The sequence below is a fragment of the Silurus aristotelis genome (genome assembly GCF_946808225.1).
Source record: "Silurus aristotelis genome assembly, chromosome: 11".
Lineage (NCBI taxonomy): Eukaryota > Metazoa > Chordata > Actinopteri > Siluriformes > Siluridae > Silurus > Silurus aristotelis.
Genome location: NC_139584.1, coordinates 22,451,494 through 22,470,882, shown reverse-complemented (window position 1 = coordinate 22,470,882; position 19,389 = coordinate 22,451,494). Strand labels below are relative to the sequence as shown.

Genomic DNA, 19,389 nt, shown 5'->3' with positions numbered 1-19,389 from the left:
ATAGAGAACAGTAAATCTATATTGCTACACTATTTTGAAGCTAAAAAAAGCTGGCCTAAGCTAAATCTCTCAAAGATCTCTCAACACTTACACATATAAAGTTGAACAGAATCACATTTTGTTGAAGTAAATCAGAAAATGAATGTAACTGATGTATGCATTGTCTACTGCAGCAATGTCAAAAAGACCATCATTTCTGATCAAATACATTTTAAAATAAAAAATATTCTGAAATTCTTTTAACATTTTTAGTCCAGGAAGACATTGTGGTTCTTCCAAAGATATGGAAGCCCATTTGGCTGTTTGGCAAAAAATCTGTTCTCTCAGTGGGCGTGATGAAACCCTTAATAGACATTTTAAATTGAGCTGAATGACTGAAAGCATTCATACTCATATTTTGCCACAAAAATCTTCTCTATAGTGAATAGAGCTGACTAGTAAAGAATTACTTTCATTTGTTCTTGTGTCAGTACGCTTGAGGTCAGTGCTGGATTAATAAAAATGAACCCATTATTACAGCCCATATAACACGCTGTACCTGGAGCTGCATTGCCCAGCGGTGCGACCCATGCTGATGGTCATCTCTGAGCATCATGGGGAAACCACCATTAACTTCAACCAGGTGGCAATAGGTAAGATAGTGCTGCCTATGTAGAAATGTCAGCTTTATATTGCTGTTGCTTTGATTCAGGTGATTGAAAGGGATACGATTTTATTTATTTTTTTTATTGTGTTCTTTGTTTTAGGACAGAAGGTTTTGAAAAAGGTGACAGTCCAGAACATTTGTTCAGAATTTGTGATGGTATCCTTCTGAAGCAGACTTCAAAACAACTTGTTCTTCCATTCCTTCTTCTTCTTCTTCTTCCTCTTATTATTATAGCTTCTATTGATTTCAACTTTATTTGTTCTTAGTAGTATCACTTTACCGATATTCACTTTAAAAAAAAATCTATTAAGAATTAAACACAAGAGGTCATGTTGTAAAAAGAAAATTGAAAATCCATGATTGTGGGTTTTCAAATAAAATAATAGAAATCGCAACCTGCCAGATGACTAGCTTGACCTGTATGCCACTATAAGATGTTTTTCTTAACATGAAATGTAGCTGAAATCTTCACTGCTGGACATAAATGGGCCATTTGCCCTGTTGAACGCAATGAGAGGAGTCAAGCCTGGAGGGACGCACACACTCCTGCTGGCTTTTACGCCAGCTTTGGGTAAAAAGGTAAACAGCACTGACCTCTAGTGGTGTGGAAGGCCTCACATAAAGCCCTCACATAAAGAGCTACAGTACAGTAGATATGGTAATAAATGTAGTCCAATCGAAGCTGAATCTTATACCAGTGTTTTAGTAACACTTTTACAAAGCATTAAAGGTATACACTCCAACTTACCGTTAATTAGATTTCTCAAGATTTTATATTAAGAAATAATTCAACCTTGTGCTTTTAGGTTAGTTTAACATCCTAGATTTGTGATTATGTTTATACATGAATGATCTTGTGATCATGATGTAAATATGAAGCTACAAGCTATTATACTGTCAAATGACATTTCTTGGTTTATTAAAATTGCAGAAAAATTTTAGTTGACATTATTTATACTTGTTTAAGTCTGTAGATTAGAAATAAAACAGCTCCTCATTTAAAGTTGAAGTCTGTCATCATGGAAATTACAAACCATGTTGAAAAACATTATGAATATACTTATGCGATTGTTTTTTTTTTTGTTTGTTTTTTCTGGCTCAGTATCGTGAAATCCTGGACGTGAGCTGCAGTCAGATGACTCTGGAGTTCACGCTGTATGGAGAAGGAATCGTGCCTCTGGTCACCTGCACACACAAGGGACGAATCCTGGACTTTGGATATGTGTTGGAGAAACAGAGCACTAGCCAAGTGGTTACGGTAAGATCTAAGAAATTATTTATGTAGTCTTACTGCCGCTGTTCACTTTTTAACCACAGTGAGCATCAAAATAAATGCATAGCCTGATGTCATATTCTGTTATTTTTGTGTATTGTTTGGTGGTAATAATTTTTTTATTTATTTCAAACCAGATATTGACTGTGCGTATATATCTGTGTTTTTCATTCTAATATAATAAATAATGATAATAAATGATAATTGGTTATGAAATGCTATTGATGAAGTGTCTGTTTTAGTAGGCCATGTAGGTCCATGTCCATTGAATTTACTGTCCATAGAGATTTCATAGCAGGATTGTTTTCTAGGCCTTTCTTCTGCACAGTTTTAGTAGGTGATACCTTACTGACTTCAATACTAAGGATGTTTCCAGATGTGTTTGGGTTTATTTTCTGTGCAAAATGGGTTTTTTTTCTACAAGTAAATTATACACGTACATTTTCTTTATCACTCTGATAAGAACTTACAGTGGTGCCCAAAAGAGATTACAGTGAAAATCTGTTTGCTGAACCTCATCATAAGATGATGTGCTTTTTAAGGAATCCCATTACATGTCTTCCATTTACTGTTGTAATAACAAGATTTTGGAGTGTGCTTGTGGAGATTTGTGATCATTCAGCCACAGGGGCTTTGATAGTCAGGTACTGATGTAGGGTGAGGAGGCCTGGGGTCCAGTCAGTGTTCCAGGTGTTTAATACAGTTGAATTCAGAGCTCTATAGCAGATCTCCAAATTTAATGCATCCAAAGACATCCTATAAAATTGTGTGCCTCCAACTCTGAACCACATATGGCTAGAAAAGACAGGTGTTCCAATACTTTTTCATATAGTAGATGCTCAGATGATGCTCAGAAGGCGACACTACAAAAACATTACAAATATGGAATTCATGTATATATTTTACAGAACTTTTGAATTGAATAATATAATTTGTAATGAAAATTGCAGAACAAAAGCATTTCCATTAGAGCTCTATGCTTTTGATATAAAGATTTTAGATACTTGTTCAAATAGAACCACAGGATTTTACAGAATATCTATGTGTTAAAGATTTAAACAGCTGGTCCATGATATAGATATAGACAATATACTAGATATAGTTATAGTTATAGATTTTCATGCCAAACTTATGTAATGGTAATAGTTTTAGCAATTATGTGCATTCATTTCAGTGCAATAATAACAACAACAACAATAATAATTATCATAATCGTAATAATTGTTACATGTGCAATAAATTGTATAACTATCATAGTATTGGCTTTTCTGCCATCTGTGTCATTGCTGCTACACATTTCATTTTACTTATTAGTTTACTTAATATGTATATTTATTGCTGAAGTTAATATACGTACACACACACACACACACACACACACACACACACACACACACACACACACACACACTTTTATCATATTAAGGACTAGTAATAGTTATTGTATTTGTAATCAATAAATTATTGGTATTGTTACCCGGCTGTCAAATTGATAATTGCATTTTAGCTTTCAGAATTTAAGTCAATGCTAATGTGTATTATGCTCTTGTTTTTTTTTTTTTTCTTTTTCTTTTCTCGTCTTTTTTTTTTTTTTTATGCATAGTTCCAGAACTCTTGTGTTCTGCATCTGCAGTTCAGAGTGTTGTTAGACAGCCTGAGGCTCTCCAAACACAAGGATACACGCTTGCTTCCAGCTTTCCTTTCCAAGTATTCCACACAATGCTCAACTGTAGGTAAGTGCACAGAGACAGATACTCTTACACTCTGCACATTTAGGGCAGGATGGAAATAGCAAAGTGGGCCGTTCGGAGCAAGCCATCTGAGTTGCTACATTAATCATTATCTTATTTGTGTGCATTAGTCAGCTATTAAAGTATAATGACATGATATACTATAGCATAATATGCCACTCAGGTCATTAGGATAGCTGATGCTCTCAGGTAGATCTAAGTCCTGCTCTAAAAACAAAGTTCCTGCTAAAAGCAGTTTAGTATTAAGTACAGCTTGTGACCAGCTTTACTTTTCTGTAGCTTTTAAACACATTTTGCTGTTGTTTTTGTTGTTCCTCCCAGGCACTCAGAATTACAGCGGTCAGAGTGTGTTCGTTGTGTCACCGACAGAGGGCACTATTGCCCCCGGCGAAACTCAGGATATCACTGTAACGTTCAAGCCTGATCATGAGGGGCTACATTACCGAGATGCGCTACAAGTACAACTTATGAACCATGTACGAGAGCTTTAATCAGTTTATCACCTTTCACAAATTGAAATATATTTAAATATCTCAAAAAATGACACATTGAAAATAAGTCTGACGTAATAAGAGCTAGTCTTAGTCAAAAAGCAAGCACACATGCTAATTACAATATACACCTTATTCGTTCTCATTGTTTAAAAATGTTAGAAAAAGAAAATGGAAATATATCATCCTTACAGCATTTCGATAACAAACTCAGACTTTTGGCCCATACAGGAACATGTATGTAAAGATTGTTTGCCGGTTTTTATCATCTAAATAATATAGCCAAGAGAAAGCATGTCAGATCTTTTACTGCAATTAAGGTATTATAGAAACAAAATTGTGTAAAAAAAAATCAAAAAGCATTTTTCCTCAAGAAATTTGTTGCATAATTGTGCACACCCTATTTTTTTTTAAGTGTCTTTCATTTGTAATACATCTTTAATGTTTTTTGGGGTCTACGTTAGTACATCTGGATTCGTCAATCTTTTTCTTCTCTTACCTGCAAATATACTCAAAATAGATCAAACTGTGAGGAGAGCTCACGTGCAAAGCCCTCAAGACATCTCATGGGTTTTTCAATTAGGTTTTATATTCAGACTCTGACTGGGCCATTGAAAAATACTCCTTCTGAAGCTATTTCTTTGTAGAGATTTGTCGGTGCTTTGGGTTTTGATCATGCTGGATGCTGGAAGTTCCTTGATTTTTAGCTATCAGGGGCCTGCAGGTTTTGTGGTAAAAATAGATTGGTATTTGGAGCCTCTATCTTGACTCGAGTCCTAATTTCAGCTGAACAAAAGAAGTACAATAGCATGATCTTGCCATCACTATGCTTCCTCATGGATATGATGAGTAATAAGTCTTGTTATTGCATGAAATATATCTTTTAGAGTTCCAAAAGTCTCATCATTCATTAACAATAATTGGCATGTGATTTTAGCAAAATGTCAGCAGATTTGGATGTTTTAGGGTTTTTAGTGTGAAAGGGCTTCCTAGACATGATGAATATGAGAGATTGTTGTCACACACACAGAGTAAACAGTACTTGCAGCTAGATTCCTGCAGCTCCTTTAACCTCCTACAACCTGGGTGTCCACATACGTGGACATTGTGCACAATGGTGTCTTTATTGTTTTCTGTAGATACAGACCAAGTGTCCACATAAGTGACATCATTTTTTTTCAAGAAGAGCTTCATGTTCAAAGAAAATATATTGTTATTATAATTTTTGGTTCTTAACCCAGCCATTATGGATGCACAAGCCAGTGCACTCTTAGTGCCGGTCCCAAGCCCAGGTAAATAGGGAGGGTTGCGTTAGGAAGGGCATCCAGCGTAAAACATGTGCCAATGAGAATTGAGAATTTCATACCGGATCGGTCGAGGCCCGGGTTAACAACGACCGCCACAGGTATCGTTAGCCGACAGGGTACCGGTGGAAATTGGGCTACTGTTGGCCGAAGGAGGAGAAGGAGAGGAGAAAGACGTCTACGGAGACGGCAGGGAAAGGAGCAGTGTAGGAGAGTGGAGGTTCGGGTTGGTACTTTAAATGTTGGTACTATGACGGGTAAAGGGAGAGAGGTAGCTGATATGATGGAGAGGAGAAAGGTAGATCTGTTGTGTTTTCAGGAGACCAAGTGGAAAGGGAGTAAGGCCAGGAACATTGGAGGTGGGTTTAAACTGTTTTATCATGGTGTGGATGGAAAGAGAAATGGTGTAGGGGTGATTCTGAAGGAAGAGTACAGTAAGAGTGTAGAGGAGGTGAAGAGAGTTTCTGATAGGGTGATGATCGTGAAGGTGGAAGTTGAAGGGATGATGATAAATGTCATCAGTGCCTATGCTCCCCAAGTTGGCTGTGAGATGGAGGAGAAGGAAAAATCCTGGAGTGAATTAGATGAAGTGGTAGATGGTGTACCTAGGAAAGAACGATTGGTGATTGGGGCAGACTTAAATGGGCATGTAGGTGAAGGGAACAGAGGTGATGAGGAGGTGATGGGTAGGTATGGTTTTAAGGAGAGGAATGTGGAAGGGCAAATGGTGGTAGATTTTGCTAAAAGGATGGAAATGGCAGTGGTGAACACTTATTTAAAGAAGAAGGAGGATCATAGGGTGACGTATAAGAGTGGAGGAAGGTGCACACAGGTGGACTATGTGCTATGCAGGAGATGCAACCTGAAGGAGATTGGAGACTGTAAGGTGTTGGCAGGGGACAGTGTAGCTAGACAGCATCGGATGGTGGTCTGTAGGATGGTTTTGGAGGCGAAGAAGAAGAGGAGGAGAGTGAGGACTGAAAGAAGAATAAGATGGTGGAAACTTAAGGAGGAAGAGTCTAGTGTGAGGTTCAGGGAAGAGGTCAGACAGAGGCTCGGTGGTGTTGAAGAGGTGTTGGATGATTGGGCAACTACTGCAGGAGTGATGAGGGAGGCAGCTAGAAAAGTACTTGGTGTGACATCTGGAAATAGAAAGCAAGACAAGGAGACGTGGTGGTGGAATGAGGAAGTGCAGGAGAGCATAAGGAGAAAGAGGTTGGCAAAACAAAAGTGGGATAGACAGAGTGATGAGAAAAGTAGGCAGGAGTACAAGGAGATGCGGCAGCAGGTAAAGAGGGATGTGGCGAAAGCCAAGGAAAAAGCATATGAGGAGCTGTATGAGAGGTTGGACACTAAGGAAGGAGAAAAGGATTTATACCGATTGGCCAGGCAGAGGGACCAAGCTGGAAAGGATGTACTGCAAGTTGAAGCAGTAAAGGATGGAGAGGGAAATGTCTTGACTAGTGAGGAGAGTGTGTTGAGAAGGTGGAGGGAGTATTCTGAGCAGCTGATGAATGAGGGAAATCAGAGAGAGAGAAGGTTGGACGATGTGGAGTTGGTGAAGCAGGATGTAGATAGGATTAGTAAGGAGGAAGTGAGAGCAGCGATTAAGAGGATGAAGAGTGGAAAGTCGGTTGAACCAGATGACATACCGGTAGAAGCGTGGAGATGTTTAGGAGAGATGGCAGTGGAGTTTTTGACCAGGTTGTTTAACAGGATTTTGGAAGGTGAGAAGATGCCTGAGGAATGGAGAAGAAGTGTGCTGGTACCGATCTTCAAGCATAAAGGAGATGTGCAGTCTTGCAGTAACTACAGGGGAATTAAGTTGATCAGTCACACCATGAAGTTATGGGAAAGAGTAGTGGAAGCCAGGCTGAGAGAAGAGGTGCCCATCTGTGAGCAACAGTATGGTTTCATGCCGAGGAAGAGCACCACAGATGCCTTATTTGCTTTGAGGATGTTGATGGAGAAGTATAGAAAAGGACAGAAGGAATTGCATTGTGTATTTGTGGATTTAGAGAAAGCGTACGACAGAGTGCCAAGAGAGGAGTTGTGGTATTGTATGAGGAAGTCAGGTGTGTCAGAGAAGTATGTGAGGGTGGTGCAGGACATGTATGAGGACAGTGTGACGGCAGTGAAGTGTGCAGTAGGTACGACAGACTGGTTCAGGGTGAAGGTTGGACTGCATCAAGGATCGGCCCTGAGCCCTTTCCTGTTTGCAGTGGTGATGGACAGGTTGACGGACGAGGTCAGACAGGAGTCTCCCTGGACTATGATGTTTGCGGATGATATTGTCATTTGTGGTGAGAGTAGGGAGCAGGTTGAGAAGAGCCTGGAGAGGTGGAGATATGCGTTGGAGAGAAGGGGAATGAGAGTCAGTAGGAGTAAGACAGAGTACATGTGTGTGAATGAGAGGGAGGGCAGTGGAGTGATGCGGTTGCAGGGAGAAGAGCTGGAAAAGGTGGAGGAGTTCAGGTACCTGGGGTCAACATTGCAAAGTAATGGAGAGTGTGTTAGAGAAGTAAAGAAAAGAGTGCAGGCAGGGTGAAGTGGGTGGAGAAGAGTGACAGGAGTGATTTGTGATAGTAGGGTATCTGCAAGAATGAAAGGGAAAGTTTATAGGACTGTGGTGAGACCTGCGATGTTGTATGGATTAGAGACAGTGGCATTGAGTAAAAGACAGGAGATAGAGCTGGAGGTAGCAGAGCTGAAGATGTTAAGGTTTTCGTTGGGAGTGACGAGGATGGACAAGATTAGAAATGAGTTTATTAGAGGGACAGCGCATGTAGGATGTTTTGGTGACAAGGTGAGGGAGGCGAGATTGAGATGGTTTGGACATGTGCAAAGGAGGGACATGAATTATATTGGTAGAAGAATGCTGAGGATGGAGCCACCAGGAAGGAGGAAAAGAGGAAGGCCAAGGAGGAGGTTCATGGATGTGGTGAGGGAAGACATGCAGGTAGTTGGTGTGAAAGAGGCAGATGTAGAGGACAGGGTGGTATGGAGACGGATGATCCGCTGTGGCGACCCCTAATGGGAGCAGCCGAAAGAAGAAGAAGAAGATAATTATTGGTTCTTCCTAACCCCAAATAACTGGAAGAAATCTAAAATGCAAGCCAAACCGAAGCTCAGGTCTTAGGAGGTTAAAGTAGTCTCTGGCCAACTTAGCTGATTAGTTGACTTTTTGTCGTTTTTGCCAATTTTGGAGGGACGTCCTGTTCTTGGTAATGTCACTGTGGTGCCCCATTTTCTCCACTGGTTGATGATGGCCATCAGTGATGATAATGGTGTTTCATGGTACATCGAATGTTATTCTACAAAGTTTTCTACAAAGAAAACCTACACAAACGTTAATCGAAATCATTTTATTGACAGGTGCACGATAATACTATTGAACATAGTTTAAATATGCCTGGTTAATTCTAAACGCATTCCCTGTTATAGAAAGATGTGCATATTTATTTAACCATGTTATTAAAATGTATTCGTTTAGGTTTTTTTGTGTTTTTTGTTTTAAAGATCTGATATGATTTATCTTTTTTTTTTTTGGTTACGCCACAAAACCCTTTTCGGTAGATGTGTGACAACCTTTTTCACAAACTGTAAAAATCATTTAGCGATCTATAACATAAAAAAATCTAATCAAAAAATGTTGGTGGCTTTTTGTCATGATAACATGACAGAGAGAGAAAGATGGTTAAGGTACATCTGTTTATTGTTGTGATAACTGGAGCGCTTCGAATCGGCAGGTATTATTTTTGTATGACAGCATGGCCCATCATGTTGAACCCTTACACACGTGTATTTCTGGTTAAGTATGTAGTGTATATTTTCTTTCTTAATTTACACGTGTTTGTGTTTTGTTATATAGCTGCCTTGCGTCAGTGCTGATGTGTATTGTATTTGTATTTGTAGTGTTTTATGTATTTTAACATTTGTGTGTGTGTGTGTGTGTGTGTGTGTGTGTGTGTGTGTGTGTGTGTGTGTGTGTGTGTGTGTGTGAGAAACAGCAGACAGTGTGTGATCTGGAGTTACGGGGTGCAGTGAGCAGCCACAACATGTTCGTATGTGGTGGAGATCCATTAAACCTGTGCTCTGAATCACTCATCCATCCAAACATATACAGAGCCGGTGAATTAGAACACACAGGTACAAAATGTAAACTGGACTGTATAATTCCACATTCCATTTTTATCTTTATAATATACAGTTAATCTCTTGATATGATTGCAGCTGTAGTCATTTCATACTGAACAACTGAACACATTTTTTGTACAGTAAAATAAATGCTTCACTTATTTCTTATTAATAATATAAAAATAAGTGTGTGAAATAAATGACTAATAAGAATTAACCAGTCATGGACGAAGTACACAAATCATGTAGTTGCGTTAAAGTAAAAGTGACTCCGGTTAAAGTAAAAGTGCTCCTTTTAAACTTAAGTAAAAGTACAGAAGTGTTTGATTGATCATGTTTTGTATGATCATTTTTGACAAGACTCTCGCTTAATCATCTCAGTTTATGAGTCAAACACTGATTGATATCTATTACAATTAGATATCACTCTACCCTGATTGGTGGATTGCTGCGTGATTGACCAGTTAGGTTTTATATCCACTCATAACGTAGTTGAGTAAAAAGTAAAATTTTTGACTTTGAAATGTAGTTAAAAGCGTCCCAAATGGAAAAGAAACAAATACGCGAAAAGCTACTTAAGTACAGTTACGACTTACATTTACTTTGTTATCGTCCACCGATGGAAATAAGCGTTGTGCGTTTGGCAGGAATCAGTCTTGGGGTTGTGTGCTTGTGTAACATGTTTGACCTGGAAAGCATTAGAAAAGAAAATTGAGCTTATTCCAAATATTTGCTGTCTCTTTGATGTGGCTTTGTTGGCAGACACACACAAAGAGAGAAAGAGGCTACCCACACCTTTGTTGCTGACTCTGAGGAGTGTGTTGTGTGAGGGCCAGGTGACAGCCGCGGTGGGAAAGATAGAGGTGGGCTGCATTCCCAGCTCCCGACTGCACAACAAGAAGGTACACTTTATACTGTATCTCTCAAAACATAGACACTCATATTTCAAGTCGTCAAAGCAAATAAATATCGGGTAAATTAATTATCCTACACTTTTGTGCTCACTTGCTTTTCCTGTCTTCTTCTCGCCACTTTCTTCTCATTTCTCCTCCTGTTCTCTTACCACTTGTAGAATGGAGAGTTTCTTTGGGAGAACGTAACTGCTCTCCGGCAGCAGGGGTTTAGTGTCGAACCCACCGAAGGACGTGTGGATGCAGGTCACCGGCGCACCATCACAGTCACTTGGACACCACCTGCTGGACACACTGTACGAAGCGCTAACATGCACATTTGGGTGTAAAGTGATGGCACTACCTTTATCTGTTTAGAGTTTGAAATGTGTACCATTTACATTTAAAAAATTTAGCTGACACCCTTATCTAGAGCGATGTACAAAAGGGCTTTGAGGTCTCTTTCAATCAATAAATCAACACTGGTTCACTAGATTGCGAACTTAGCGATCAACTAAAAACTCTGTTGAGTGAAATTATAGCACACGTTTATGTTTCAGGTGTTTCAGTAAGCGGTAGGGCTTCAGCCGTTATTTGAAGATAGGTAGTGACTCAGCTTTTCGGACATCTAGGGGAAGTTCATTCCACCACCTCGGTGGCAGAACCATTGCACTATGCCCCTAGAAAAACAAGGAAAAACATCTCAGGCAGAAACGCTAGCACTGTTAGCATTTTGGGTACATTCTCGCTCTGAGCATTCCTCAAGTTCAGCTACATCACTTGAATTCATAAATGGTCTCAACTTGAGGTGCACAGAATTATTATGATTTGTTTGTTTATTTTTTATTTGTCTGAGATTTTCTTGTAACAAGATATGAACAAAATAAAACTCCAATTTAGACCACTATGACCACCAACTATGACTAAGCAAATATAAAGGATGAAGTGATGTACCCAAATTCTTTCTTTGTACCATCAATTTCATTAAACACGAGTAAGATTTGTTCATTCTGAACAATGTATTAGTATTCTGTTACATCCCTCATGATTTTTATAACCCAAAATTCCACAATTGAAGCTTATGATGACTAAGCAATAAAATAGATTGATGTGTTTATTTCATTTGAAGCCTGTACTAGTATTTTTTCTAGTCATTAAGGAACAGGCTTATGAATTTATACATTTAAATAGAGTTCAAGTTACAAAATTAAATTCATAATAACAGAGGAAAATTCTGGAAAAGGCCAATCGATAGAGTAATAAACAAGTTAGCCTTATGGACTATGCTGTTATCAAACTTATAATCTCAATCCCACAAGGAATACAACAATACAATGTACCTATAATCGTTAGGTAACCCTAACTAATAATCGTTAATATTTTTTTGAATATTTTAATAAATATAAGTGCAGTTGAGACACAATAAATGCATTACAGCCAGTTAACCATAAACGTACAGTCTATTAATTATTGGATCAAAAATATAAAGATTTAAAGTACCTAAAGATGATGTGATGCAATAATTTTCCCACTGGCTCACGAATTTCACCTGATACCTAAAAAAATGATAAGAAATCATTAAAATGTGGATGTTGTAATAATATGTTGACACTGGGACAATAGTATGACATAAAATGGATGAAATTACAATCTTTTTTAAAAGAAAATAGAATCTTTGTCTTTTACATTGTCATTTATTGATTGTGCTTGTGTGTGTTCCAGCCCAACAAGGTGGTACAGGTGTGTGCCTCACTGATACTGAGAGGAGAAGAAACTGAAGTGTACAATGTCACCCTTCTGGCCTACACATCCAGCCATGCGCATTCTGGACAGGACTACAGATAATGATTCATTCATTCATCCTTTCATTCATCCTTTCATTCATCCTTTCATTCATTTTCTCCCGCTTATCCGTAATTCGGGTCGCGGGGGCAGCAGTCTAAGCAGGCCCCCGCCTCCGACTGCTGCCCAATCCTCACAGCACCGTCCCTTACGGTCCCTCCTGCAGGTGGTGAGCCCATGGGAAGGCGGCCCCACGTCATGGACCTTGATATTTCCCTAGTAAGGGACCCCCGGAGCATAGAGGGTTAAGGGCCTTGCTCAAGGGCCCAAGAGTGGCAGCTTGGCGATACCGGGGCTTGAACCCCAGACCTTCCGATCGGCAACCCAGCGCCTTAACAGCTGGAGCCACCACTCCCCACAGATATTGATATTTATGGTTATTTTTATATAAATAAAACTACCTTTATAAGCTGTATGATTTGTTATTTTTCAATTCTTATGTTAATCATCTTGTCTTTTTATTTAAACAGTCTTTCTTTAATCTGTTACTCAGTTAAAAGTTCAAGGTTGTATGCCAGACAGACAGAAGGGGGAGCCTGTGAGCATTCTTTTTTTTCACAGGATACATAATTTACATCATGCAGGAGTTTCTTTCTTGTTTCTTTTTACAGTAGGGAAGATGCTATTCTGCTATGAAGGTGGACATTTAGTACAATACGCATAATTTACTTTATTCCTGAATATATAATGTCACTCCTAAAACCCCTTTCAGCATTTCTTTTTTTATTAAAGCTCAGGAAAGTGTATAAAGGCTTAATTTCACTTCACGTCACTACTTTGCTGCACAAAGTATAGAAAATTAAAGATAAATGTGTGATAAAAATAGAATAAACAGAGGAAAGTATATATTGCAAAGTGACACTGAGCTGTAATTACGTTTTATTATTTTACAGCTTGGAGATATCGCATGGATAATATGAATATGGGCACTTCAGGCCAACCATTTTTATGTACGTAATATTAAATAAAATTATCTGAAAATCTTTGTGAAGCTTAGATAACATATCATCATAGAATTATAAATGATGTTTACCTTTCCACTGGCTTTTTTAAATTCAGTTACCAGTTCAGCTTAAAATAAGCAATTTTAATTGCAATTGTAAATGCAGTGGTTTCTTTTTCCTAAAAAATTCCACTGAATTAAATTTAATACAATACAATACAAACTTAATGTTTTGCTCGGGTGTCATTTGTAATCTCTATACGTTGCACCCTGGCTCTATACCACAGAGTGCCATTTGCGAGATTTAGGTTCAGGCATCTTACACAAGGACGTAAGAACTTTAAGCTGCGTCCCAGACAACTTTAGTGTACGTTATAATTACATCTTGCTAAATCAGTTTGTCGTTTAGTTAATATTGTTGTTTAATTAACCAAAGATAGTGAAACTAATGGGGAAGATAAATACATACAAATTGTTAGTTATAGAATATTTGTTAAATGGTATTTTGTGTGTGTATTTGGCTAAAGTCAGATTTACTGCAATAAATAAATACAAAGCTCTGCTTTTATGTTAGGACATTGCTAAGTCTAACTAAAGTCAGACAAAGATTGATCAAAGTATACTGATATTTAGATTCCGCATTTATAATAGAAGCTTTGAATATTTATCTTTATAAATTGTATTATTACTTGTTATAGCCTTATAATTATCCTTTATATCTATCCTGTAAAATGCATTGATTCATTAGATATGCATGCTAATGCATTTATAATAAATCTTTTATTTGATTATTGGTAAAACTTCACAGTAATAGTGCTGACTAAATATTACATGGAATGTATAGACTATGTAGAAAGGTATCTAACTGAATGTCAGAATGACAAGGTTGACAAGACGCATCAGTAAAGCCAAGGCTCAGCCAATAGGAGTGGCCCATTAAACGGAGAGACGCATGCGGTCAGCATTTATGCCAGATTGGAGCAGATTACTCCAAATCAGATTACAGCATCTTGACCCTGCTATAAAAAGCAAGGTTATTATCAGCTTATCCGCATGCAATATCAGTCTTTTTAATGTACTTTATGCATCACATCATTAGGTGACATTTGTGTAGTGTATAATTTGGCTTTAATTGTTTATATGAGGATGCACTGTGACAGGCATCTCTGTGTTACAACTCAAGATCCATGATCTTCTCAGTCTTAAATATTTTTTTTATGTGTCTGAATGTACATAGTATAATGGGATATCTGGGGGTGGGGGGGTGTTGATGTTACATTTGTCTGAACTTTATAGCTATGGCACAGGATGTAATGGATCTGAGAGGAAAGCTCAGACAAAGAGCAACCTAAAAGACCCCACATTAAGGGGTGACAAGATGACAAGTGTATTCTGAACAAATTGGGGTTTGGATCCCTCAGAACTCCCAATGCCATTTACATGACACACATATAAAGAGTTCAGTACTGAGGGCTGAGGGGATACCCCTGTTATTTACACATGATGATGTTTTCTTGATTGGGCACCTTACAAAGATACCCCTGCTCAATTACCAATAGAGCTGTATCAAGCTCTTAAACTACAAAACCAAAATGGATCAGCATTTACCTGTCTTAAAGCAGTTATCACTCCCCGCTCTGTATCACACTCTCGCCAATTTTTTTTGTTGCTTAAATGGACCCACCATTTCTCAGGATATAGGGAAAATATGCGTTAAGGCTCTCCATCGTTCTAGCACCTAGTCGGTAGAAGGAATTTCTTTTAGCCCTGACCGTGTTCATTGACAAGGACTTTCATTAGCATTTCTGTAATTTGCCCTCGGCAAGGGTGTTGCCAAATGCAATAAATGTGAATGAAAATTTCAAATGTAAATGTAGAAGTCATCTGTGTTGTCCTTCTCAGCCTACTGTGACTGTAAACCCCACTAGGAAAGGTGCAGAAAGGAAGGAAGAAACATACCCAGTGAAGCATACCTAGTGATCGCCCTCCTTTTTTTTTATGATTTCGTTTAGTATTTATAGTATCAGTATTTATAAATACTTTTATAACTGTATATTAAAACACTTGACCTAAAGTAGACGTTACTTAATGTTCGGATAATAACATTGAGCTAGCATAAAACAGTTATGATCATGAAATTAGCATTACATTGGATTACATTCATTTACAGCATTTAATTGCATTTTTCCAGAATATTTGATATATTTTCATTATATTTTAGTTTATTATAATAAAACTAATAAGAATTATGTTTAGTATTACTGGTTACTATTACTGATTACTGGTAGTATTACTGGTTTTCTGAATTTCAGGCTGACTTAAAAACATGGCATTACATGGCATTGCTCTCAATATTGCTGCATTGTTCTTGGTGAATACTATTCTGGTGCTTGTACAATAATGTGAGCTTTTTGTGCCAGAAGCATTAGTATTGCATGTCTCTTTGGACTACGTTGGTGGACAATCAAGATAATATGAAGTATATATATTTATAACTACTGTCTTCATTCACTGGTCCATAAATGTGTTGCAGCCTACACACGTTCTGCAGTATCACACCGCCCTGCTAACGGGATCCCAAGGGATGCTTTGTGAAGCGGCCCAATGTACCCAGTGCATTTACAGAAAGTATCCCAGGCAACTTAATCTCACCACGATTATGCTTACGTGTTTTAGATCATAGTTTTCTCCAGCTGAGCCCTAATCAGATGTGTAGTAGTGCTGCAATATCAGAATATTATGATATATGTGGGAGGAATTTTGCTGGCATGGTCCACTTGCTCCCTCAGGGGGATGGCCACTGCAGACCAACCCAATAATTCTGACTGATCACTTGTATAGTGTAATAATGCAAGTCAGCTTCTATTTAAAGATATTTACATCTATATTGGGTGACTCTGGTAGGAGAACCCTTTTTTTATAGTGTACATTGAAATCCATTTAGTAATTAAAAGCAGTATTTGCTATCTGGCAAAAACTTGCATAACCAGATGATGTGTATCTTCCCTGCTGATTCAATATAAAACCTGTAATGCTGCCATTTTTTGCTGCTTTTTCAACAAAACCTTATTTTACCTTCAATAAGCAATCTAATGCATGGTACTCAATGTACTCAGTTCAGCCATTCGAAATGATAAATAAAGTGCATGCCTACTGGGGTAAGCCAGGTCAAGAACATTCCAGTATTCCAGTGTGTCAGGAGACTTTTGCTTGGGTTTGTGCAGTTCAGATTCTTCTATAATTGTCACAATTCATATGCTGCAATCAAATACATTTGAGCCATTTCCACTAAATTACACATTTTCCAGATTCAAGAGTTTCTAAGATGGATAATTCTAACCAGTCCAACCTGGCCAATTGTTTCTATAATTACTGTTACAGTTGATAATATGACTGGTTTTATCTTTACTGTTCTTATCAGAATTACAGCATGGATTGGATGCCAGTCCATTGCCAGTACTGTATGTCACTATGCAATTCCCACATTTAAATGAACTGAAATTGACTTTAAAAAATCAAAGCACATCTTTTGCAAGTGTTTTTGTTTTGAAGAAAGGAAGATTCTGGAGTATTCTCTTATGTCATACTCAAGGGCCATTTCACTTGAGGTGGCTGCCCCACCCTAACCTGTGAAGAATTCCTAGAGGAGGTCCTCTGTCCTTGGCAAAGTGTTTGCATGTGGGATGATAGCAGCCCTCTTGCCCTACTGGGTAATGAATCAGGGTATATTGTGTTCCAAGTCTCTAAGTAACAATGCTACCCAACTCACTCATTGTCTCTGTGGAATAATATCTCACTCATGCTGCTGGTGATAATTAGCTATGGGTTGGAGACTGACTCCCTCCCCTGCCTCCCTCGGATTTGCCAACGGTCCCCTGACTGCCTGCCTTTCACTTTGTTCCTTTTGTTTTTCTAAGAGAGGTACAGTGGCTTTTGAATGCAGCCCTGTAGAACACATCCACTGGGGGTGGGTCTCAGTGAGGATTGTCTGGAACTAAATGAGTGTTAGAGGCAAGCTCATAACAGCACAATTACACACTGAAAGCTGGGCACATGATGCAACTAACGTGTTGAATGATGAGTATCTTTCACTGTTTGATGAAGCACTTTGAAAGTGAGCTAGTCTTCAATTATTAGACGCTAGTTTATAAAGTGTTGTCCTGATTTATTAAAAATGGGAGTCATCCACAAAATGTGAATACTCAGAGACCATAACAATCGGCTTGACAATAATAAACAAATAAACAACCAATTTGATTCAATATCTTGCACCACATCTATACTAAATGATTAATTCTGATTGGTCAGAATTCGCAGAATTAGATTTTCAGCTCTGACAATCGTTCTGGTTGGAAGGTTTTCATGAATGCACTTGTTTTAACAAATTATAGTTTCTATAGTAACAAATTATTAGTGTGAATGTTCTGTGAAAAAACCTCAGTTTTAGTGTCAGCACTTCGTAATTTTCAGACGTAAACTTCATTGTTAAAAAAAAACATTATCATTGGGAAATTGTTATTTTGTAATTTTATAGGAAAATAAATATTTTGGGGGTGAAAACAGTAACTTGAATTAGGACACATCACACCGTTTGTAGCTGAAGTTTAATTTCTAATAAACTCTTCAAATTCTTATTCCTTTCAATTTAATCTCTTTTATTGTATGAAATCACAAATCATTCTCAATCAGCACAATTGTGACACCTTTTAAGCTCAATTTTGTCATTAGATCTGATTCCATAAGCCAAAATTATTTTTAATACTTAATGTATAGAGCACAGGTTCCCAAACATGATCCTGTCCTGAACATTTCACTCATTTTTCTGTTCACAATTTACCATTCAATTTACAACACATTTTTGGGTGAACTGGGTGTGTTAGGGAAATGGCGTACAAGGTGTACTCTGGTTCCATGGTAAAGAACCTGTGCTGTACAGTTCAACACTGTAGAGTTGGCAAGCACTGCATACGTGTTGTACTCATTTGTACTCAACCGTGTGAAGTATCTAGCTGCTGCTACACCACAGACAACTGATTTGACCACTTGAGCTAAAACAGGCTTCACTGTAAACTCTGTAAATTCACAAGCCAAATTACACATGCAAGCATAGACAGCATAGGACATTGGTAGTGGACACCATGTTACTATTCTATTTAACTTTATGATATGTATTTTATATTTACAGACCTAAAACTATTGTTATATTTCACAAAAATAATGTGAAACAAAATGTTACGTTATGTTCCCTATAAATACAATTATATTCTTTTATATTGAATTCTCAAATTTGTTTTGCTTGTCTGTATATGTGAATAACATTTTGAATATTATAATGAAATAGGTAATTTAGACATATCACAAACACTATAAATTAAAAAAAAATGAAAAGGATAACTGACACTCTTACAAATGAACATGATTGGTGCCAGGTGATTTCTCTTTTCATTCCTGTCTGGACTTAACACTTCATCATTAGACTTTCAGATGTCTTTGGGCAGGGAGATGACTAAACTGCACTGAACACTGTCTCTTCAAGATCTGACATTTTTGTGGTATGAATGCAAGGATATTGCAATGTTTCAGAAACTTTGGATTGTGCCTGTTTATGCTCGAGAAATTTGTTGATGAACTGAACAACAGGTGATGTAATGAGGGGAAACTGTGTAGTGTGGTAGTGTTTCATTGCGGGTGTGTACATAAGTAAATTACATGACAGGGTTTTATATTTACTAACTTTTAAACAATAATGTGTGAATGATAATTACTCAACTGCGATGGACAGCAGCCAGGAAAACAGTAAGCCCCTAATAAATTAACCACTTACATTGACAGAATTCCAAAATGCACACAATGTACACAAATAATGTGAAATAATATTTTTAAAATACAACACTATTTATTCATTTAATTTCATCAACTTCTTTATCCTGGTCATGGTGAATCTCAAGTCAATATGAGACATTGGTCCATTGCAAGACTACATTACACATGTGTTCACCAATTTAGTGCAGCTAACCAACTTACCAGCACCATTTTGGAGAGGTGGAAGGCAATCAGTGAGCCTGGAGGAGACATTATCACAAGGATATAAGCAGGAATAAGAACAGGTTGT

General features: G+C 37.8%; 1 protein-coding gene across 1 annotated transcript in view; it reads left to right on the top strand.

Moving 5' to 3' along the window:
* Window positions 1-12,337, top strand: part of cfap74 (cilia and flagella associated protein 74) — a gene marked incomplete at its 3' end in the record, with an annotated part of 64,942 nt that extends 52,605 nt beyond the window's left edge. Inside the window, exons 30-39 of the mRNA XM_083554340.1 lie at window positions 520-632; window positions 747-802; window positions 1,106-1,225; window positions 1,749-1,904; window positions 3,523-3,652; window positions 3,992-4,146; window positions 9,476-9,614; window positions 10,365-10,504; window positions 10,675-10,809; window positions 12,215-12,337. Coding sequence (XP_083410466.1) covers window positions 520-632; window positions 747-802; window positions 1,106-1,225; window positions 1,749-1,904; window positions 3,523-3,652; window positions 3,992-4,146; window positions 9,476-9,614; window positions 10,365-10,504; window positions 10,675-10,809; window positions 12,215-12,337 — 1,267 coding nt within the window. The remainder of the gene's footprint in view (window positions 1-519; window positions 633-746; window positions 803-1,105; window positions 1,226-1,748; window positions 1,905-3,522; window positions 3,653-3,991; window positions 4,147-9,475; window positions 9,615-10,364; window positions 10,505-10,674; window positions 10,810-12,214) is intronic.
* Window positions 12,338-19,389: the final 7,052 nt, after the last annotated feature.